The sequence below is a fragment of the Anguilla rostrata genome, chromosome 15, assembly GCF_018555375.3.
Source record: "Anguilla rostrata isolate EN2019 chromosome 15, ASM1855537v3, whole genome shotgun sequence".
In the NCBI taxonomy this organism is placed as follows: domain Eukaryota; kingdom Metazoa; phylum Chordata; class Actinopteri; order Anguilliformes; family Anguillidae; genus Anguilla; species Anguilla rostrata.
Window position 1 is genome coordinate 25,505,651 of NC_057947.1, and position 22,353 is coordinate 25,528,003.

Consider the following 22,353-nt stretch of genomic DNA (forward strand, 5'->3'; position numbering starts at 1 on the left):
ATTTAAGAAATTTTTCTGTTGCTGTTACATCCATCCCCACCAAGTATTACAACTCGCCCCAGTAGTGGGGTAGGTTGTGATAGTACAACTCTTCATATTGATACTGCTGTATCATTCTGTGATATAGCAGTATACGTCTAAATGACTAATATTAGTAGCAGACAAATATGGATAGCCTGGGAGCTATAGCACAAACACTCATTGACTTATACATGTTGGAACAAAAAAAGTGTGACAGTCATCCCATGCACAACTGCACAGGCTTGAGGGCAACCATGCATTCTTCATTCTGATATGGACGCCGTAAATGTGGAATCCATTCCTAAAGCCGCTTTATAAGAACGCGGCTCTAAAAGCACCGCCCCGTTTGCGGAGTTGCGAAATATAGCGAACGGGCCAGATTTTCACTTTCCGAAGGAAATTGCAACACCGTTCTGCTCACATTCGTCTTTGAGAACAGACCGTCCGCCGCCACTGCCGGGAGTGAACGGAACAATGGCAGCTTGTTATGTGGGTATAACTTTCCTACTTGGGTTTTTATATATTGTAACTACCATCTATTCTAGCACATTTGATAACTGTCGCTTCGTAATGTACAGACGTGAAAAACGAGAACATATTATCGGACGGGAACATCAACAAAAAATCTTTCAACATGGGCTTGTACCTGAATTCGTCATAATAAAGGCACGGGAAGTAAAACGGGCAGAAATTACGCTATAGGCCTACTGTTTTTTTGTTTTTTTTCAGTATGTTTTACAAAGCAGTTCAATGCAGAATTCGTTTCCGTCTGTTTTAACGTGTCCGAAACATCAGGACGGTGGGCTGGTTGGGCTGTGTTGGGCTGTGTTGCTTCAGAGTAGCTACAGGCTTATGTCAACTTGAAAAATTCGAAAAAGCCCTCATATATTTTGGTTAATATGAATATAGCAACGTATTTTTTTTTATTATTTTTTTTTTTAAACGTGACTAGGTGGCTAACTAATTATATACAGAACAACTGTGCAATAGACCGCAACAGTGGCTATTGACTTTTTATTTTACATGTGTATGACACTGTTGCCGTGGTACACTGGAAGAAATTTTTAGAAGTACAAAAATGTAACTTATATTAGTACACGTATAGAAGTTTAAATTAAGTGTATGCATTTGTTAATCATTAGTTTGTCAACTTGCATGATTTTATTCCTTTTCTTGCATGTTTATCTCCTAGAGAAGATCATCATGTTCTTACTATTCTGTACCATGTACTATTCTGATTGTGTAGTGATGAAACTTTTCATAAAATGTCATGTCTTGATCGAAATTTAAAATGGAACTAATGCCAATCTTGCAACACGGTTTTAAACATAAGTAACTAACATGACCCTATCGCCTATTCAGTTTTGTATGACAGCAAATGTAACCTAGGTCGAAGGATGTACGTACCTAATACTACTTTTTCTTGTGGGTCCCTGGAAATATATATTTTTTTCATTCAAATAATATTTTTTATCGAAGTTACCCAATGCCCCCCCCCCCCCACACACACACACGCACGCACAATTCCCCCTGCATGTGCGTATGCTGCATGTGTACAAATGACTCCTAGCAAAGACGTTCAGTTACTGCCTGAATCATTTGTATGACTCACTGAATTATCTGTTATTGTTATTTCAGTATTATAACACTTACTGTCACACTAAGAAGCAAACGAGAAAATTAGATTCAACTGAACTGTTTTACTTCTAACTACAACTTACGACAGTTGCCAGTAAACTATTATTGATTTTTCTATTTTAAATAGGTCACATTCCTTAACATTGTAAATACTAAGAATGTTTGTTTGTATGATAAAGTAAATGTATATGGTATATGGTAGTAGAATACATGAAAGCTATTTCAAAATAAATAAATAACTTCCTTTTAAAATATATTATATATATATATATATATATATATATATATAAACTTCAAATAAGCTAATTTGCATTACATGGTAATAATGCTATAGATAAATTGAGCATATTAAGGTTTAACCAATCCACCACAAAGAGAAACTGTGGCAGCAATATAGATTGATTTCATTTTTTCTCATAACTGTGACATGTTATTTCATAACTAGAACTAATGGCTGTAGTGTCCTTTCTTCTTTCTTTGAAAGCAAAGAAATGCAAATGATTATTGTTGATTTTTTATTTTCTCTGGAGAAGTGAAGTACTTCTGCTTTTTTGTCCAAGAACAGGAAATGTTAATCATTTGAAAGTCCATTGGGAGATTTATTTGGGTACCAATTTCAATGCAGGTCACCATAGCATAGCACAGAGTACTGTAGGTGTTAATTGTGGGGGTTGGGATTTTGGTGTTGAAACTTTTTATGTTTTATTGGTTTAGGAGAAACTGAGGTTGAAACCTTTGGATGTTTTTGCGTTTTAGCAGTAAAGTCTGTACGGATGCTAGAATGGCAAAAGGGTCTGTTTATAGTATTCTGTGGCTGAGTTAAGCTTGAACTGTCCCAGTACAGAAACCATTAACAGTTCAATCACTCCTATCTTGTAACTGACTGCTTTCAGGGCTTGCCCATGACTTTCTGTATTCAAGGGAAGCTGGGATTGGGTAAGGTTGTACTCTGAGGATGGGGGACTGAATTAAGATCAGAACTGTGCAATTACAGTCTTTGATTATCAGCTTGTCTTCTGCAGTTGTGTTGATTCCCATAGGTTCACTTGCTGAATCATTCAAGTGAGGATATGGGATGTAGTTATTAGTTGTGCTGTGCAATTGATGTGAAACATTGCGATGTTGCTCTGTGAAAGCAGTGTGAAAATCAAAGGTTAAAGTACAGGGTTAAATATCACAAACATTGTTATAAATTGGATTCTAACGTGACTGTTAGAGTTAAAGACTGGGAAGCAGTTGTTCCTCTGGGTCTTGACCCTGACCTGTCTCTGGGCCAGAAACGGGAGCTCTTTCCTGATGAACATCATCATATTTGATGGTGGAAAAAGCCTTAAGACTATTTTCCCCAGCTATTTTTACTGTGGGAAAACTCTGGCCCTGTCAGTCGGGGTGGTTCATACATCCGAGTGCCTGTTCTTTCACAGGGTTAAAGTAAATAGTGTCCCTTCGCGTGATGAGCAAAGGCGTCTGGACACCCATCTGATTCCAGAGACCATAAAGGCTGTATGACACCACTGTATAACACTCAGCTGCACAATATAACTATTCACATTATGTTCCCATTCACACAGTGAAGAGCGACAGACTCATAGTCTTAAGTTGTGCATGGCCTGGTTTTTCCTGCGTTATATTTTTTATTTCATGTGCTCTGACTGAGAGAGCAGATTTGAATGTGACCAGATTGTCAAAGTCAAAGTGTTTTTATTTGTCAAGTGCACAGTATAACACAGGTCATTCTGAGCAAAGAAATTCTTATGCCATACAGAGTTGGAAGGTTTCTTTTTTTTTTGTTTGTTTTAAAAAAAAAGATAATTCTTAAGATGACATTTCACTCTTGTGGCATGTGGTCATAAGCTTAAAAGCACTGTCAACACAATCAGATAGTTGTGAAAGGCCTGTGGGTCTACACAGCAGATATAACGCTAGAATTTTATGTGAGATGGATTGCAATGCATTATCATGTTCTGCACTTCCCAAAGCAGTCTGCACATTAACAAGTAATGTAAGATAGTTGTTTGTATTTATGGAAGTATTCTAAACTTTAACGCCTTTACTTTGTTACTGTTCAGCAGTGTGACAGTAATTGTCTGTGGAGTGCATACAAGAAATATCTTGGGAACAAAAGTACACCTCAGAGCAAAACAGGAAATGAAGACCTCCGGTTAGTCAGGAAATAGTGCCTGGTTTCATGGAGAGAAGGGCCACTAAAATGGGCCACATTTTGCACATGATCTTTAATTAGATTCAGGCCAGTGACCTCATTCATGGCTGCCCGTGTTGATTCGTTTAGCTCCTCATTCTGCCCCATAGATACTAAGCAAACAGAAAAAAGATGGGAACAGTCAAAGTTCACCGGGCCCTGAGCGGAGCTGTTCCCTCAGTGACACTCTACAATGTTTAAATCCAGCTAAACTAAATATTTTGTTCACATGCAGTCTCTTGTGAAATGTTGTATCAACAAAAGCTCAATGGAAAAGTTCGGCTCTTATCAGCAATGCGTGGAATAACTTGAGTAATGATCAACATGATAAAGCACGGAAAATAATTAAATTGGTTGACTTCACTAATTTGAACACTGTTCTGTAGACCCAGGCCAAATCAGTACTTGAAATGATTTAGCTCTTAGGGTACTGGTAAAATCTTCAAAAAAAAATAAATAAATAAATTAAAAAAAAACCCTACAATGGATTCCTGGAACCAAACCTGTTACTGATCATACTGTACTGTAGAATCATGGGAAGGAAGGGATATTTTGGTATTCTGGTGAATATAAATGTTGGTTAAAATTGGCAGCAGTCTGCAGGAGTTTTACTGGCATTTAAAGGGTTGGAAGTATTTCAGATTATTACATGGAAATTAGAATGTGAGTAACAGAAAATGCTTGTTTGTGGTCTGTCCACCTCTGGCCTGAAATATTTCTGACTGGAAATGTGGTGCGTCAGGAAACAATAGATAAGAGAAAAGAGATGGATGAGGATGATGTTCAGTTCCTAGGAAACATTTTACCCTGTTAATGGAACAGACAAGCTAGTGAAGTTATGTCGAAGTCTCATCAGTGAGGTCAATTGTTTTGCTAGTGGACTGATCTGAACCAAGTTCTTAAGTGAAATTAGTACATCAAATCAGGTGAAATTTAAAAAAATTAAGCAAGAGCCATTTTCCATTATTTATATTATCAAAATTAATATTATCAATATTTTACATCTTCATCACCATCAGAGTTATAATCTTGAGCACACAGAAAGTAAAATGATATACTATATAGTTACTGAGCGCACAGAAAATTAGGTTGCAGCGTCACAGGGCATAGACTACAGTATAATTAGTATGGGTCGATCTCAGGGTAAATACATATGGGTGTATAATGAGAAAATGGTGCCGTCGCATGCGGACGCGTTTGACAGCGCAGATGAATCTCCCTGTCCTCCCGTGAGTGTGCTGCCCTCTGACTCAGACTTTACAGTTCACTCCCACGCGCCGCCAGCCCTGGCTCGCCTGGGTTCACAGCTGCGTAACGAACGACCTGCTCGATTTCCTCTGACGGCCATACAGTAAATGTGGCGATGTCGTGCGGAGGCCGACGTGTCTCTGGCCGTCTTCCAGGGTCACGCTACTCCAGCGACTCCAGGTTTCCACCCGCCATTCTCTACGCCCCGCCTTTGTTTTTGTTGCGCCTGAGGATGATTCACGTAAAGTAGCTTACGTTTGATGTGGCAAGTCAATGTATTGCACTTTGCGCATCGAGAGTAAATTATGTAGGTACTGTTACGTTGCCAAAATTACACGTGGTCGCCTACCAGAAGTGTAACTTCATTGTTTATTTTTTTCATTTATAATTTCTTTTAAATTTGGGGTTTTGGCCCGATCACTGTTGCATGATCAAGCTGATTTGAAGTCCCGGGTGGGGTCAAAAACGTGAACCTGATCAGACATAATTTGAATAAAACTAAAAATAGCTGGTGAAAAATGCTATATAACTCTCCCCCCCCATCATTAAGAATGGGGATTTCTATCAGGAAAGCGCTCCTGTTTCTGGCCCAGAGTTGGGTCAGGGTCAGGCCCCGGAGGAACAGCAGCTTCCCAGGCTCTAGCTGTGACAGTCATGTTAAAATGGATTTATCATAATGTCTGTGATATTTAACCATTTACATTTTTGATAAATTTATGTATGTATGCATGTCATACACTCAGTGGCCATATTAGGTACACCTACAGTATCTAGTACCGGGTAGGACCCCATGTGTTTAATTTGCCCTTAAAAACATATGGATTGTGTCAGATACAGATGGTGTTCCTGCTTTTCAGGTACAGCAATGAGCCAAATGTTGCCGATACTCCTGGCGGCCGCTGCCTGTCTCCATGGCATCGTCGCGGTGAAAGCTGGTAAGATTGACACTCTCACACCTACCCACTCATTTGAACTCGTTTGAAAACTCTCGCACAAGGAGGGAGAATAGCAGTTCACCAAGTTTACTTTTAACATGTGAGCAAAACGTTAGCCATCAGATATGTTGTCACAGCAGAAGCCGAAGAGAGTGTTAATAAGAGTTCATGTTCTGTCAACAATAAATAATGTGTGTGTGTGTGTTTCTTTCACAGATGTGTGTGTTTCCCCCCCCTCTGCAGAGCACTGTAAAGACTATGAGACCCAGTTTGATAGAGTCTTCACCGTTCCAGGAGATGCTGCAGTGCTCAATTGTACTCTGGCCAGCCCCGATGTTTTTGACCTGAACAGCACCCCGTACAACATCTCCTGGTATGAGTGTAAAACTGGGAGGGAGCTCTCTGGCGAGGGGGGGCAGTTCCGGGTCAGGGAGACCTCGCTGTGGCTTCTGAACAGCACCCTGGAGGACGCGGGCCAGTATGAGTGCATTCTGAGGTATGCTGTCCGTCTGCGGGCAGGGGCTGGGCACACCCCACAGTGACGGGGTGAGAGGAGTGGAGGCAGGGCCTCGCAGTAGCAGTTCTTCTTCTTTCTCTTCATCTTCATCTTCTTCCTTCTCTTATTCTTTGTCTTCTTCTTTTTCATCTTCACCTTTTTCTTCTTTGTCTTCATCTTTATCTTTTCTTCTTTGTCTTTTTCTTCTTTTTTATGTTGTCATTTTCATTATTTCATTTTTCTCCTGGATGTGTTTTTGAAATGTTTAATCCCATTCCTGTGGTGAACTATGACAGAAAGAAGTGGTCTTATCCATGTTTTTTTTATGATTTTGACTTGCAGAACTCCAAACGGCTGCTTTAAGCAAAAGTCAGTGCTGAGAGTGGACCCAGCCAAAGCAGGGGACTGCCGTCGACCACATATGGCTGTGCAGTCTCTGACCACGATAGCGAACGGTTACCTTGTTTGCCCATTAAACACCTACATGAGCCTAGTGGACAGTTACTCCATTCAGTGGTACAAGGTGAGCTGTCAGACTCAAAGGGGGTATTCACGTAGAAGCGCGGGCAGAGAACAGGAGTACCTGGGCTCTTGCAGAGCACTGACATGTTCAGTAACTTCCAGAAAGTAGAGTGTTTGTGCAAAAACAATAAGCAGGTTTATCTTCTGCCTTCCTTGTGCTGTCGAGATTAACTGTGATCATCTCTCAGTCACTCCTGTGTGTAAGCTATTACATCTTCAGATTGTGACTCTGTGTCATAAGCTGCGTGTCAGATTGCTTCAATATCGCCAGTAAATGGAAAGAGCAGTGTAACATTATAATATTGATTTTAATATTACAATATTGAAAATCAGATTGCATCTGAAGACCAGATTATATGTAAAATTTCTGGACCCATGACAGAGCAGTATCTCTCTCATGCAGGGATGTGAACCAGTTGTGGAAGGAGACAAGTTCTCACTCATGAGAGAAAACAAACTTCTCCTACGACATGTTGTTGCCAATGATACAGGACACTACACTTGCAGAATGACGTTCAATTTGACCGGGACCATAGGACATGCTGCTGAGACCATCGTGTGCAACATTAAGGGTAAAGCTGTTTTGCTATTTACAGTTGGCAACATTTTTTTTTTTTTTAAGTTTGGAAAGTTCATGAATAATTATTTAGTGCATGTTGAGCGATAGAGGAGTGAGTTTTTTTCTTTTGTAGGATGACTTTGCATAAATAATCCATAAATAAAGACAGTTGGTCTTATAAAAACAGTTCTTAATCTCCCCTCCCATCCTTCAACATGCACTTATGAACTACTCATGAACCCTCATAAATTATACTAAGAAAATACTTTCTCCTCCCTTCCTAAAAATACACACTCAAAATACACAAAGCCGCAAGGTATGCAGGTTGTTACTGTCACTCACTTAATTTGTGGATTAAAGCCGTTGATTGTACAATTAACTCACCTCACCTAGTTTCATCTGATTTGAAATGTTTTCCGATTTTAAGCTGAAACCATAAGTCACCTCTCCCACCTTTCCAGGGGCAAGAGATTAATACCACTGGTCTGTATTATCGCATGGCTTGTTAAGTGCGCCTAGACACTGTTTACTATGTTACTCAGAATGAGCGTGCAGTAAGAAATGAAACGGGAAAAACTTGATTCATAATCACTGGTCAGATGCAAAACTTTTAGCTTTATCAGACACAAAGGCAATAATGCTATCTCTCTGTATGGTCCATTTCGATAGCCAAGACAGTTTAGAATTCCCATTTTGGCACAATCATTCTGAATTTTATATAACTAATATATAAAATCATGTTTGTGTATGAGCCAAAAAAAATTAGCAAGGGTGCCTATGACCATGAAAAGATCTACAATATATGCATATTTTTTCAAGGAATACATTTTTTGTTAAAAATGACCTCAAACATATTATTTTGCATTGTATTGTTTGTATTAATGAATTTGTGATAATGACTTTGTTTTTCATAAAATGAGTAATCAAAGGTTTTCAAAGGTACCTACGGCTTCAATTACGTTTTAGGGCTATAAATAGGGTTGAGGCAAGTCTACGGCTGTGTTCAGCAGCTTAAAGAAAGGTTATGAGATGGGTTTGTTGTTGATTTTGGGTGAGCCAAAAATTTTCTTCAGGGAAAACTTTTTTTTTTTAAATGACCTCAAACATTATTTTGCATTTGTATTGTTTTATTCATGATTATCATATATTTTAAATGAGTTTTCTGAAGTTTGCAAAGGCGTTTATGGCTTCAATTAGGGTTAAGAGCTCAAACTAGGGTTAGGGTTATAATAAGAAAAAGGATAAATCTGAGGGTTATGGTGTGTTCAATATTTCTATAGTAGCATGTGTACCTATGGCCATTGAAAAAAATGCAATAAATGCATATTTGTTCAAGGTAAACTTTTTTAAAAATAGTCAAAAGTGGTGAAAATGATAAATAATGTGTTTTCACGGATGAAGTCAAAATAAATAAATCTTATGTCGAAAAATGGACTAGTGTTAGGGTAAGGGAAAGGGTTAGGGGGAAGGATAAGGTTAGGGTTTCAGCTAGGGTTAGGATCAGGGTTAGGGTTACAGCTAGGGTTAGGGTTAGGGTTACAGCTAGGGTTAGGGTTAGGGTTACAGCTAGGGGGAGGGTTAGGGTTACAGCTAGGGTTAGGGTTTGGGTACAGTAGGGTTTGGGTTAATGGGTTAGGGTTAGGGTTCAGGTTACGCGTAGGGTTAGGGTAGGTTTAGGGTTACCGCTAGGGTTTAAGGGTTAGGGTTAACTAGTTAGGTTGTAGGTTAGGTTAGGGTTAGTGGGTTAGGGTTAGTAAGCTGGGTTACGGTTAGGGTTAGGTGTTAGGGTTACGTAGGTTAGGGTTAGGGTTGGTAGGGTTAGGGTTGGGTTAGGTTAGGGTTACGTAGGTTAGGTTAGGCTAGGGTTAGGGTTAGGGTTAGTTAGGGTTACCGTAGGTTAGGGTTAGGTTACAGCTAGGTGGTAGGGTTAGGTTACACGTTGGGTTAGGGTTAGGGTAGGGTTAGTAAGCTAGGGTTAGGTAGTAGGGTTGTAGGTTACACTAGGGTAGGTATGGGTTAGGGTTAGGTTACAGCTAGGGTTAGGGTTCAGTAGGGTTAGGGTTAGGGTTCATAGGTTCAGTGGTTAGTGGTTAGGGTTACTAGGGTTAGGGTTACAGCTAGGTTAGGTTAGGGTTACAGCTGGTTAGGGTTGGTACAGTTAGGTAGGTTAGGGTTAGTTAGTTAGGTAGGGTTAGGTTTAGGGTTACAGTTGGGTTAGGGTTAGGGTTACAGCTAGGTTAGTGGGTTAGGGTGGAAGTTAGGGTTAGGGTTACAGCTAGGGTTAGGTAGGGTTAGTTAGGGTTGTGGGTTACAGCTAGGGTTAGGGTTAGGTAAGTAGGGTTAGGGTTCAGGTTACAGTAGGGTTAGGGTTAGTGTTAGGGTTACGTTAGGTTAGTAGGTTAGGGTTAGTTGGTAGTAGGGTAGGTTAGGGTTATAGTTAGGGTTAGGGTTAGGGTTCAGATTACAGCTAGAGGTAGGTTAGGTTAGGGTTAGGTGGTTACAGTAGTGGTTAGGGTTAGGGTACACAGGTGGTTGGTGTAGGGTTGGGTACGCTAGGGTTGGTGGTTACCGTAGGTGGTTAGAGGTGGTTAGGTAGGTTAGGTTAGGGTTTAGGGTACAGAGGGTTAGGGTAGGTTAGGTATGTTATAGTAGGTTGGGTTAGTTAGTGGGTTGTTAGGTTCATGGTTAGGTTGGGTTTCATAGGGTTAGTTAGTAGGGTTAGTAGTAGGGTTAGGGTAGGTTGTAGCTAGGATTGGGTGGTCACTAGGGTTGGGTCGTAGGGTTAGGTTGGGTTATAGGGTAGGGTTGGAGTAGGGTTATTAGGGTTAGGGTTACAGTAGGGTTAGGGTGGGTTGGGGTTCGTAGGTAGGGTAGTTCGCTGGTGTTAGGACATGTTGGTTAGGGTCTAGGGTAGGTAGTGGGTGGGTGGTCAGTAGTAGGTGGTAGGTTACGTGGTAGGTAGTACCTAGGTAGGGTTGTGGGTTAGGTAGAGCTAGGTTAGGTGGTAGTAGGGTAGTGGGGTTAAGTAGGGTTAGGGTACAGTGGGTTGTAGGTTAGTTGTGGGTTAGGTTACTAAGTTAGGGTTACGTGAGTTAGGGTTGGGTTAAGTAGGTTAGGGTTAGTTACAGTAGGGTAGGTTAGGTTACAGTGGTTAGGGTGGTTCAGCTAGGGTTAGGGTTGGGTTAGAGGTTAGGTTAGGGTTATAGGGTTGGTTAGGGTAAGGTAGGGTTACACTAGGGTGGTTAGGGTTAGGTTGGTAGGGTGTTAGGGTTGGGTTACAGTAGGGTTAGGTTTGGGTTCAGTTAGGTTAGGAGCTATGTTAGGGTTAGGTAGGGTTAGTTACAGCTAGGTGGGTTAGGTTTAGGTACGGGGTTGGTTAGGGTACAGCTAGGTAGGGTTTGGTTAGTAGGGTTAGGTTACAGCTAGGGTTAGGGTGTTACGTAGTAGGTTAGGGTTGGTTAGTTAGGTAGTTCTGGGTTAGGTTAGGTTTAGGTTAGGTTCAGTAGGGTAGGGTTGGTTACAGCTAGGTTAGGGTATAGGGTGGTTTACAGCTAGGGTAGGGTTAGGTTAGTGGGTTAGGTTACGTGGGTAGGGTTGGTTAGGTTAGGGTTAGGTTACGTAGGGTAGGTTGGTAGGGTAACACTAGGGTAGGTTAGGTTACAGCTAGTAGGGTGGGTCAGTTAGGGTTAGGTTAGTTAAGTTAGGTAGGTTAGGGTACAGTAGGTTAGGGTTGGGTTACGTAGGGTAGGTGTAGCTAGTGGGTTGGGTTACAGTGGTTAGGGTGGTTACAGCTAGGTTAGGGTTAGGTACGTAGGTTAGGTTGGTTGTTACAGGTTAGGGTTAGGGTAGGTTGTAGGGTTGGGTTACAGTAGGGTTGGTACGTGGTAGGTAGGTTCATAGGTTAGGGTTATTATTTAGGTTGGGTAGTGTTAGGTTAGGGTTCAGCTAGGTTGGGTTAGGGTTAGGTTCGTTAGGGTTAGGGTGGGTAGAGGGTAGGGTGGGTTGGTTAGCTAGGTTAGGTAGGGTTAAGGGTTAGGGTTTCAGCTGGTTAGGGTTTGGGTTAGTAGGTTAGGGTTAGTTAGTTAGGTAGGGTTAGTGGTTAGGGTTAGTAGGTAAGGTTAGGGTTACACTAGTTAGGGTAGGTTCGTAGGTTAGGTAGTTCGTAGGGTTGGGTAGGTGTTAGGGTTAGGGTTGGTACAGCTGGTGGGTTGTAAGTAGTGGGTTGTACGTAGGTTGGGTTAGGTTGGGTTCGCTAGGTTAGGGTTGGTTACAGTGGAGGTTGGTTAGGTTGGTTCAGCTAGGTTAGGGTTAGGTGTTAGGGTTTAGGGTTACGTAGGGTTAGGTTAGGTAGTTGTTAGGGTACAGTGGGTTAGGGTTAGTAGTTAGGTAGGGTTATAGGGTAGGGTTCAGTGGTTGGTTAGGGTTACGTTTGGTAGGTAGGTCAAGGGTTAGGGTTGGGTTAGTATGTGGGTTGTGTTAGTAGTAGGTTGAGTTACATGGTAGGTTAGTTAGTGGTGTTAAGTAGAGGTTGGTACAGTAGTAGGGTGGTAAGTAGTTAGGTAGGGTGTACAGAGTAGGGTATTGTAGTGGTTCGTGTTGTGGTTCTAGTAGGGGGTTGGTTAGCATTGGTGAGGGTTTCAGCTAGGGTTAGGGTTAGGGTTTCAATTAGGGTTTCAGTTAGGGTTAGGGTTAGGGTTACAGCTAGGGTTAGGGTTAGGGTTCTGGTTACAGCTAGGATTAGGGTTAGGGTTACAGCTAGGGTTAGGGTTTGGGTTACAGCTAGGGTTAGGGTTTGGGTTACAGATAGGGTTAGGGTTAGGGTTACAGTTAGGGTTAGGGTTAGAGTAAGGGTTAGGGTTACAGCTAAGGGTAAGGTTAGGGTTACAGCTAGAGTTAGGGTCAGGGTTACAGTTAGGGTTAGGGTTAGTTTTACAGCTAGGGTTAGGGTTAGGGTTACAGTTAGGGTTAGGGTTAGGGTTACAGCTAGGGTTAGGGTTAGGGTTCAGGTTACAGCTAGGGTTAGGGTTAGGTTTAGGGTTACCGCTAGGGTTAGGGTTAGAGTTAGGGATAGGGTTACAACTAGGGTTAGGGTTACTGTTAGGGTTAGGGTTAGGGTTACAGCTAGGGTTAGGGTTAGGGTTACAGCTAGGGTTAGGGTTAGGGTTACAGTTAGGGTTAGGGTTAGAGTAAGGGTTAGGGTTACAGCTAGGGTTAGGGTAAGGTTTAGGGTTACTGCTAGGGTTAGGGTTAGAGTTAGGGTTAGGGTTAGGGTTACAGCTTGGGTTAGGGTACGGCTAGGGTTAGGGATTGGGTTACAACTAAGGTTAGAGTTACTGTTAGGGTTAGGGTTAGGGTTACAGCTAGGGTTAGGGTTAGGGTTACAGCTAGGGTTAGGGTTTGGGTTACAGCTAGGGTTAGGGTTACAGTTAGGGTTAGGGTTACAGTAAGAGTTAGGCTTACAGCTAGGGGTAGGGTTAGGGTTACAGCTAGAGTTAGGGTCAGGGTTACAGTTAGGGTTAGGTTTAGTTTTACAGCTAGGGTTAGGGTTAGGGTTAGAGTTAGGGTTAGGGTTAGGCTTTCAGTTAGGGTTAGGGTTACAGCTAGGGTTAGGGTTAAGGTTACAGCTAGAGTTAGGGTTTGGGTTTGGGTTACAGCTAGGGTTAGGGTTACTGCTAGGATTAGATTTAGGGTTAGGGTTAGGTTTATGGGTAGGGTTAGGGTTAGGTTTTCGGCTTGGGTTAAGGTTTGAGTTTTGGTTAGCGTTAAAGTTAGGGTTAGTGTTAGGGTTAGGGTTATGTTTAAGGTTAAGATTAGGGTAAAGTATAAGGTTAGGGTTAAGGTTATGGTTAGGGTTTAGGTTATCGTTAGTATTAGGGTTAAGGTTAGGTTTGTGGTTTGCGTCAGGGTTAGGGTTTTTACAGAAAATAGCAAGATACCTAACCCTTCAGTCTTATTTCCGTAATTGGTCAGATGTCGTGAATATTTAAAAATTCCCTTTTTTACGGATGGATAGGAGATCTTGTTTTTATCTTAGCTGTGGTAAAATAAATGAATTAAAATGTGTTTGATGAATTTTATGATCAAGAATGTGTTCTTATGGAAAAGTGCAAAATACGTAAGCCTATAGTCTTATGTCCAAAAATGGTCAAAAGTGGTTAATATTTTTAAATGTCCTTTTTTGATACAGATGGATAGGACATTGTGTTTGTACTGCAGCTGTGGTGAAATAGCTGAATTAAAATGTGTTTGAAGACCTTTATGATCAATATTGTGTTTTCAGAAAAAAATAGCAAAATACGTAAGTCTAATGTCCAAAAATGGGTTAAGGTTAGCGTTAAGGTTTGGGTATTGATTGAGCCAAATATTTTCTATAGTAGCATGTGTTCCTATGGCCATTGAACAATGTGCAATAAATGCATATTTCATCTTTAAAACATTTTTTAAATGATCTTAAACATATTTTTTTGAGTTTGTATTATTAATTCATGATATTGACTTTTTTTTCATCAATTTTAAATGAGTAATCAGAATTTCTTAAAACATCTTATGGTTTCAATTAGGTTTTAGGGCTCAAATTAGGGTTAGGGTTATCGTTATGAAAACGGTAAGTTTGAGGGTTTAGGCACATTTATGGTTGTGTTAAGCAGCTTGAAGACAGGTTAGGACATGGGTTTGTATTTGATTCTGTATGAGCCAAAAACTTTCTCTAGTAGCATGGGTAACTATGACTATAAAAAGATATATAATATATGTATGTTTTTTCAAGAATTACATTTTTTAAATGAATTCAAACATCATTTTGTGTTTGTATTATTGAACTCATGATATTGACTTTTGTTTTTCATCTATCTTAAATGTAATGTAACCTCATTAAAATGGGAATATTTTTCAATCATTCTTTGCAGACGACTGGAACATACGGCCCATTGTGTATCAGCCAATGAATGAAACAGTCAAAGCAGATTACGGTGAGTGTTAGAATACCCGAGCGATCAAAGGAGGCAAAGAGCATGAAAAAACCTTTATTTTATGCAGCACCGTGTGCAACAGATCTGCCCAACCCCTTCCAGCACACCCCCACGCACAGACTGACTGCTTTATATAATGGTGTCTGCTCAACCAGTTGGCTGGCACATACCATTTACAGCGTTCTTTCAATACAGATATCCACACACATAAATATACAGTAAGTATTTACATAAAACCATTAGCATAAATATATACAGTCTCAATAAATATTTACACACCCAAATATAAACCTAATAAATACCAATAAATATCTTACATAAATAAATACATTCAAACAGTACACCCGAACTCCCCTCTACCCACTTCCTGCTTACCCCCCCTGAACTAATAATAGGTGTGTGAGCCCTGGGGAATTCTTTTGTCCGAACACCCTGGGAGAAGGAGAACAGGCAGAAGTAAGTTTGTGCATGACACAGACAGATTTTAATTTACTGTTACAATTAGCTTAGCATGAGTCTTACATTATACTCCTCCATTAACCAATATTTTGCTACGATTGAGTCATAATATCAATTCGCATTATTTGTTCGTTCACAGGCGAATGACGAGGTGGAACAGCCCAGCATCCCCGTTGCAAAACAGAAAACCTAAGCGAACTGCAATACACAAAGAATCAATCAATAAATAAATTTGTTAAAATACCGCATGTGTGTTTATTTAACCCATGTACTAATCTATGCAAATCTGTGCATCAATTAATAATTTTTGTCTAGTAATAATACTGACTATTAACTAGAGATCTAGTAACGGTGACCCGTCATTACAGTGAGACTCAAAGCAGTTTCCTTTTTTTTAAAAATCATTGCCATATTCATTAGGAACAGGACACACTTATATATAACTTCAATTGGTTATTCTTGAAAACCATATGCAGTTTCTCAGGATTTTATTATATCTACTGTAACGCCTGTATGTTTCGAGCTTGCAAATGTCTGCAAGTCTTATTTTCTGTGGAGGGTCGCACAACATTGTGTTTTTGGAAAAATACAACATATAACACTTGCTTGAATTTATGATGATGATTTAATTCAGTAGGATTTATTTAGCCTCTAAATTATGAAGAGATTTAAATGATCCAAAGTCAGACTTAAACTAGATCATTACTGCTTTTAGGCAGTGTCTAATACCGATGGGATGGTGTTGAAACAAATGCCGTTGGAACTTTTTAACTTAAAATGAGGGAATGATGCATGTCAATATTCAAATTTTACTTAGCTTAAAGTCAGTTATGATATTCTTTGTGGTGCACTTGTGAGATAGTCCTTATCCCATTAACCCTGAACAGTTGAAAATATATTGTTGAAATATGCTGTTTTATGTCCATGGAGTTATTTCTATAAAATCAATATACACAAGGTTTGTTCTCTTACAAAATTATTGTATATTAATATTTGTATTATTGTTGTTTCTGTCATTCTTTTTCTCCTTTTTGTGAAACATTTTCTGTATAATAACTATAATAACTGTAAAAAAATAAAAAAAATAAAAAAAGTTTTTCTAGGTTGGTGTGCCCTTCTCTCACTTTGGACACCTGGCCCTCAAAAGGTCCTGGTTTTAAAAATGTGCCGCTTCTGTAAATCAAAACAGGCGTTTTTTTTTTTTTTTTTGTCCTGCAGGAGGACATTTCAATAAAACTTGCCGGGTTTTTGTGCCAAGCAAGGGAAAACTCTGGGTGGATGTCTACTGGGCCTCTGAGGAAGATTTCATTTCCATGGACCCCTCAGACCGTGTTCATCAGGTTCAGCTGAGGTGAGCTCATTCCTGTTGCCTATTCAGCACATTCAGTATGCTCAAATCACAGTGGAGTACATTGAGTCTAGCAGATAACAGAGTCTGAAATTAAAAATATTTAATATTTTTTGAAATGTTATATTTATCTGTTCATGCTATGGCCCTTATCAAAATGTCAAATAAATGATCGACAATTATTTTCACAGCAAACAAAAAGTGAATGATGGGGTGTGGCTCGAAGTGTTAATTAATTTCACAAAAGTAAAGGAAGAGGATTTTAACCAGACTTACACATGTATGGTCTTCAGCGATAAAGGAGTTGTCACCAGCATATTCACTTTGCAGCCATCGGGTGAGTGTTGGGTTTCAAAATGTTTGAAAATTACTTTAAAAAATGATTGTCAGCCTTAGTCTTCTTTTTTATTTGATTTTTATTTTTCAAAACAAAATTGTTCACCTCATTTAGTGCTTTTGTTGTTCAAAATGCAGTTCTGTTTTAGTGCAGTAGATGGCAGTATGACTTTGATTGTGATCATGTAGTTAGGTCCCATAACTGGAATTAATTGTAACACCAAGTCATATATTTGCATCATTTAGTTTGGGCATTATGATTGGAAATGTTTTTCTACTTTAAAAGTCATTCTTAATCATTTTTCTAATATTTTCTTCTTTCATCTAAACAGATCCAAACTTCATGATTCCTCTGGCACTTCTGTTTGTGGTTTTGGCGCTAACATTTTTAACCAGTGTCACTGCGTACAAAATATTCAAGATAGATATCGTTTTGTGGTGCAGAAGTTACCTTCCTTATTTCTACACAAGTTCAGGTATGGCCATGATTTAATGGAGCAAGTGGGATTATGGGTACTGGGAATGCATGAATGGATGTGCGGCTATGTTTGTGGCCTGTGTCTCAGAGAGTATGCCCCTTTATTGAATTACTGAACTGTTGAAAAAGTACATTTCAATAACAGGGAAAATACTTGTGTATGTCACCTGTCATGTGATTGTGTTATCGAAAATTGTCTTGTAAGGGAGAGGTGACATTATGTCATGAAATTATGATATTACTCTTCCCTAACAGCTAAGACTTCTTTCTTGCGTACTCTCCTTTTCCCTCCACTGTCCATTCCACCCCAGGGTCCGATGGGAAGGCGTATGATGCGTATGTGGTGTACCCCAGAATGTGCTGGAATGGACTCCACGGGTCTGCCGAGACATTTGTCATTCACACCCTGCCCCAGGTCCTGGAAAAGAAGTGCGGCTACAAGCTTTTCATCTACAGCCGGGACAGCCTGCCCGGGGAAGGTAGCCAGTCACAGCACGTTACGTTCAGTGGCTCTGCTTTGAATGCGCTGTCACTTTTCCTCATCTGGCCTTTTTTTGTGAGGTCTGGTTTATGGGCTAGTTGGTTCCATTGCTGGTTGGTTGATCTGCGTTCCAGCCGCGTCATGTCACCACGGCACATCTGTGACTGTGTGAGGAGGGCGCCATTCGGATGAGACGTTAAGCCGAGGCCCTTACTCACTGTGGTCCTTAAAGATCCCACAAGACTCTCCAGAAAGTGTAGGGGGTTCCCCCTGTGTCCTGGCTAAATTCACAACCTGGCTCTCTGATCACCTAATCAACCCCCAGTTTAACTGGCTAAAAAAAGATTGCTCTCTCCCTTTCAACCTCAGCTGGTGTGTGGTGAGCATTCTGGCACAAAATGGCTGTCATGCTTCACTGTGGTGGTTCAAGAGAGTTTCACCCTCATTACCTTAAAGCACTTCCAGTGTGAGAAAAGCAGTATATGACTATATAATTGAATTATAATGAATTATTATACATTATATGAAGGTATTATTATTATTTTATTTTATTATTACTGTTGTTGTTGTTGTTGTTGTTGTTGTGATGTGCTAGTTGGGTTTCGGGATATCTTCTAAGGGAATTAATCAGGTGCACAATGGTCTTGCCTCCCTCCCGTCTCTCCGTAGCCGTAGTGGACAGTGTGCAAGAGAACATCTGCAAGAGCCGCAGGCTCATGCTGCTGTACACGGCCTCCACGTTCTCCGAGCTGGGCTCCCCGCTCCGCTTCGAGCAGGAGATAGGCATGCACGTCGCCCTGGTGGAAGGGACCCTCCAGGTCATCCTGGTGGAGCTGGAGGAGGTCACGGACTACTCGCTCTTCCCCGAGTCTGTCCTCCACTTGAAGAGCAAGCAGGGGGCCCTGCAGTGGTGGAAGACGGCCCGCGAAACAACGGGCGGGCCTCAGATTTGCCCGTCCTCCAGGTTCTGGAAACAAGTGCGGTACCGGATGCCTGTGAAAAGCACCCCTGTATCCTCTTTGCCAAAGCATGGATGTTGGATGTTTAATGGTCCCTGATGGCACGATGCAAGACCATGTTTGGTAGGGCATAGCAATCAGTCTGCTGGCTTGAGGTGAGAGAGCAGACAGAGACTTCTCAGCTGAAGCGTTTGCTAAAATAACACTTGATGTCTCAACTGTTGTTGTTTTTTTAACCAGAAATATAAAAATGGGCATTCAACCTTACCCAGAAACCTCTCTGAATCTTGATTAATTAAACTGAATGGAGTTTACCAATCGCATAGTTTTCAAGATGGGTTGGACTAGTTTACTAGATGACTATCGCACGCACCTGCTGGACTATGGAACTTATTCCACAATGAATGGCAATGTGATGATTGTATTTCTCTGTTGTGTCTGGCACACAACAGGCATTCCACTCTCGAAGAATCATTAAATAAAATATTGCTTCATCCTTCTCTTTATTCGGTATGACATCTGGTGAGCACAGAATGCTGAAAAAAAAACAGTTATGACCAACATTGGTGTGTATGTGACATAACCAAGCTTAATACTGGCTAACATGTTAAAGTGACTTAAATAGTCTTTAAGTCACGATTTAGATAAAGTTATTCATTTTTAAATCTTGAAAAGGTTGGACACTGCCATTGTGCCCTTGTGCAAGGTGCTTGACCTGAACTGCTCCAGTAACATATCAAGCTGTATAAATGGATACAGTGTCAAAATGAGGAAAACTGTGCAAGTCACTCTGGATAAAAGAGTCTGGTAAATGGCCGTTATGTAATGCGATGTACTGCAGCGTAACTGCATGTCTGTCGCAGGATCAACCTGGATGTGATTGCCCCAGGAAAGCAAGCCTGCTCTGCTTGCGATTTGAAATGAACATCTCTGCGCATAGTGCCTTTGAAATACTTTGCTGGATTTCAGTACCTGAGCATACGTTTCTCCCCAAACCAAAGGATCTGTACTTCATACTTTTCTCTGCGGCTCCACTTACCTTTGGTTCCTGCCCACGTACCGCCTGTCAGAAATACACCAGGCACGTTTCCTGAGGATACTGGTGTGGCTTGACTAGACAAAGGCCACAGAGCTTTTGTATTCTTGTTACTATTGCAAAATAACTTGAGTGGAGGTTCATATGTATACTGGAGTTTAAAGTAAGTGAAGGCAATTCTATATTTCATAATTAAACATGTTTAACTCATGTTGTCCTCACAGCTGCTAAACTCTTTTCTGATTTTAGCAGCTGTGAAAATCCCCTAAATTTGGATTTTTTCAGCATAACATTTTATGACTTTTCCTGGAGTGCTCTAGCTTTAGAAAAAGTTAAGCAATGTCCTTTTTATATTTTTATAAAAGCAGTACACCATCAGGGTACAAAAAAAATCAAGATCAGAGATCTCATTCAACAGCTAATTAATGGAAGCAGGTGTGCCTAATTGCCAAAACCTACAGGATGGTAGGTCCCATACCTGAGGATCTTCATGCACAATCCTATTATTTTATTTATTTATATAAAATGAAATAAATCCAGACAGAACAGCATAGCATAGCACAGCATATCTAATCACACACCTCTCTGTGCTAACCTGAGACCACATGGAGCTGACTGAGACCCGGATGAAGATGAGCAACAGGGTCATGGTCATCCTGACCTCAGGGTCAGGGAGAGGTGAAGAAGCCAGAGCTAAGCCGGAGAACTCTGATAGGCAGGTGGGGCTGCAACAGGCCCTGATACGGACGAACTGAAGGTAATCTTGATCGAGCTTGAGAAGATGCAGGGATACAGCCACCAACCCCTAGGTCTGCAGCACCTCATTTTGAAGAGGGCTCCTCTCAGGTAGGAGGAACAGGGGTGCAATAGTTCTTCACCAAACTCCAGGTTCTGGAAGCATGTCCGGTATATGATGCCAGTGCTCACTGTCCAAAATAATCTCAAATTAGACAGTTTGCTTGAAGACAACCCCGTCACTTGAAGGTTCTTATGTGAGATTTCACAGTAAATCACAACACATTAATCTTGAATTGTTCTCTAAAGCTTTAGCCCAAACAAAGGGGTTTGGCTGCACAAACAAGAAATTAAATTTAGAGAGAAATGTAAAAAACATTTCCATAGGTTTCATTCACTATGGGCATAAACTTAACATGATTTTGTAGGCTATCCATGTGAATGACAAATAACAAATTTAGAATTTTTTTTTCACTTTTTGGACATACTATAAGTCTAATACATTTTGCTGACCTTGTCTCAAATAACATTTTCATCATAAATGTCTCAATACTACTTATTTCTATTAATTTTATCGATTAATTTTGCATATTTTTCATAAATGTCATAAAACCCATTTGTAATCATTTATTTCACATTCATTTTGAATTAATAGGATTATGCATGCATTTGAATGAGAAAATTATTAATTTAGAATCCTAGCATTTTTTTTTTTTTTGACATTTTGGACATAAGTATTTTGTATTTTGCATTGAACAAGTTTTTCATCATAAATGCCTTGAAACCCATTTGTATTAATTTATTTCACAATGATTGTTGAATGAATAGGATTGTGCATGCATTTGAATGAGAAAATTATTAATTTAGAATTCTGGCATTTTTTGACATGAGACTATATAGGCTTATGTATTTTTCTGATTTCCGCAGTAGAAATAAAAGCGCTTTAAATTTAAAGGCAATACGTTTAAAGGTGAATAATTTATTAAGCTACTTATGGTTCTGTTTTTATTTAGCCAACACAATTTTTATTTAAATATATATTGAATCTTTCAAATTATTTGCTAATTAGTCAATAGCTTAATCGGGTTTTATTCGATTCCATAATCTTTTTTTTTTTTAATTTAAACTCTCACCCGTCATACAAATGCATAGCTTGCTCACTCTGTACACTTTCCAGTTTGCACAATCTGAACTAATTTAAACTGTTTTAAGAAACTGAGCCTAGGTACTACATTAAAATGAAGATGGAAAAAAAAACTTTAAATGGGAAGACAACATTCTGGTAAGCTCTGTACCTTCGTAATATAACGCAATCTATAAAGTTTGAGAAATTAATGACAGTCCGTTCAATTTTATTTATAGGCTATCGCACTTTTTAAATATTCCTGTAAAGACACTGTACAGGAAAACAGGAAATAGAAAAGTAGCGAAGACAGAGCCTGAACCCTTTAATAATAATAAAACTCCCCAGTGGCTTGTTTATATTTAGAATTTCGATGCTTTGAAACATCACGAGGGTAAAACACCACTCTGTCTGAATACTGCCCACTTCTATGATTATGCTATATGTTATATAGGGGCTTAGCCCAGCAAGCCGATGACAGCGATGTCAGAAATACAGACAGTGAGATCGTGGATTGAATGTTGATTTAATATTAAACAAATATAAACAACAAAAAAGAAATAATATGCTAACTTACGGATAACCTGTAAAAGCTGATAATAGCCTACATGTATCAAAACTCTTCTAATTTTGTTTCCAGTGCAAAAGAACAATATAAATAGTATTTGAAATTAAAGACGATAAGCCCAACCCCCCAAAAAAGGAGACGACATTTCATATAGCTGGGTCTATGCATTGCAGGCTAAAACAAAAATGGTAGAAAGTTGTTAGTTTGCCACGCGCTGCATTGCACCTGTTAAAAGATCTGGTA

The 22,353-nt window shown here is 39.9% G+C and overlaps 1 protein-coding gene across 2 annotated transcripts; it reads left to right on the plus strand.

Moving 5' to 3' along the window:
* Positions 1 to 353: 353 nt before the first annotated feature.
* zmp:0000000936 (interleukin-1 receptor type 1) lies at positions 354 to 19,147 on the plus strand. 2 transcript variants are annotated; one of them, XM_064309875.1, is made up of 11 exons: positions 354 to 510; positions 5,965 to 6,042; positions 6,259 to 6,538; positions 6,881 to 7,061; positions 7,464 to 7,632; positions 14,525 to 14,587; positions 16,265 to 16,397; positions 16,586 to 16,731; positions 17,063 to 17,206; positions 17,520 to 17,687; positions 18,359 to 19,147. In XM_064309875.1, exons 2-11 carry the CDS (start codon positions 5,973 to 5,975, stop codon positions 18,745 to 18,747), a joined length of 1,743 nt encoding a protein of 580 aa, XP_064165945.1. In that variant the 5' UTR covers positions 354 to 510; positions 5,965 to 5,972; the 3' UTR covers positions 18,748 to 19,147. The 2 variants fall into 2 exon arrangements, with proteins under 2 accessions (XP_064165945.1, XP_064165946.1); XM_064309876.1 differs by having other exon boundaries at positions 6,286 to 6,538.
* The last annotated feature ends 3,206 nt before the right edge of the window (positions 19,148 to 22,353 follow it).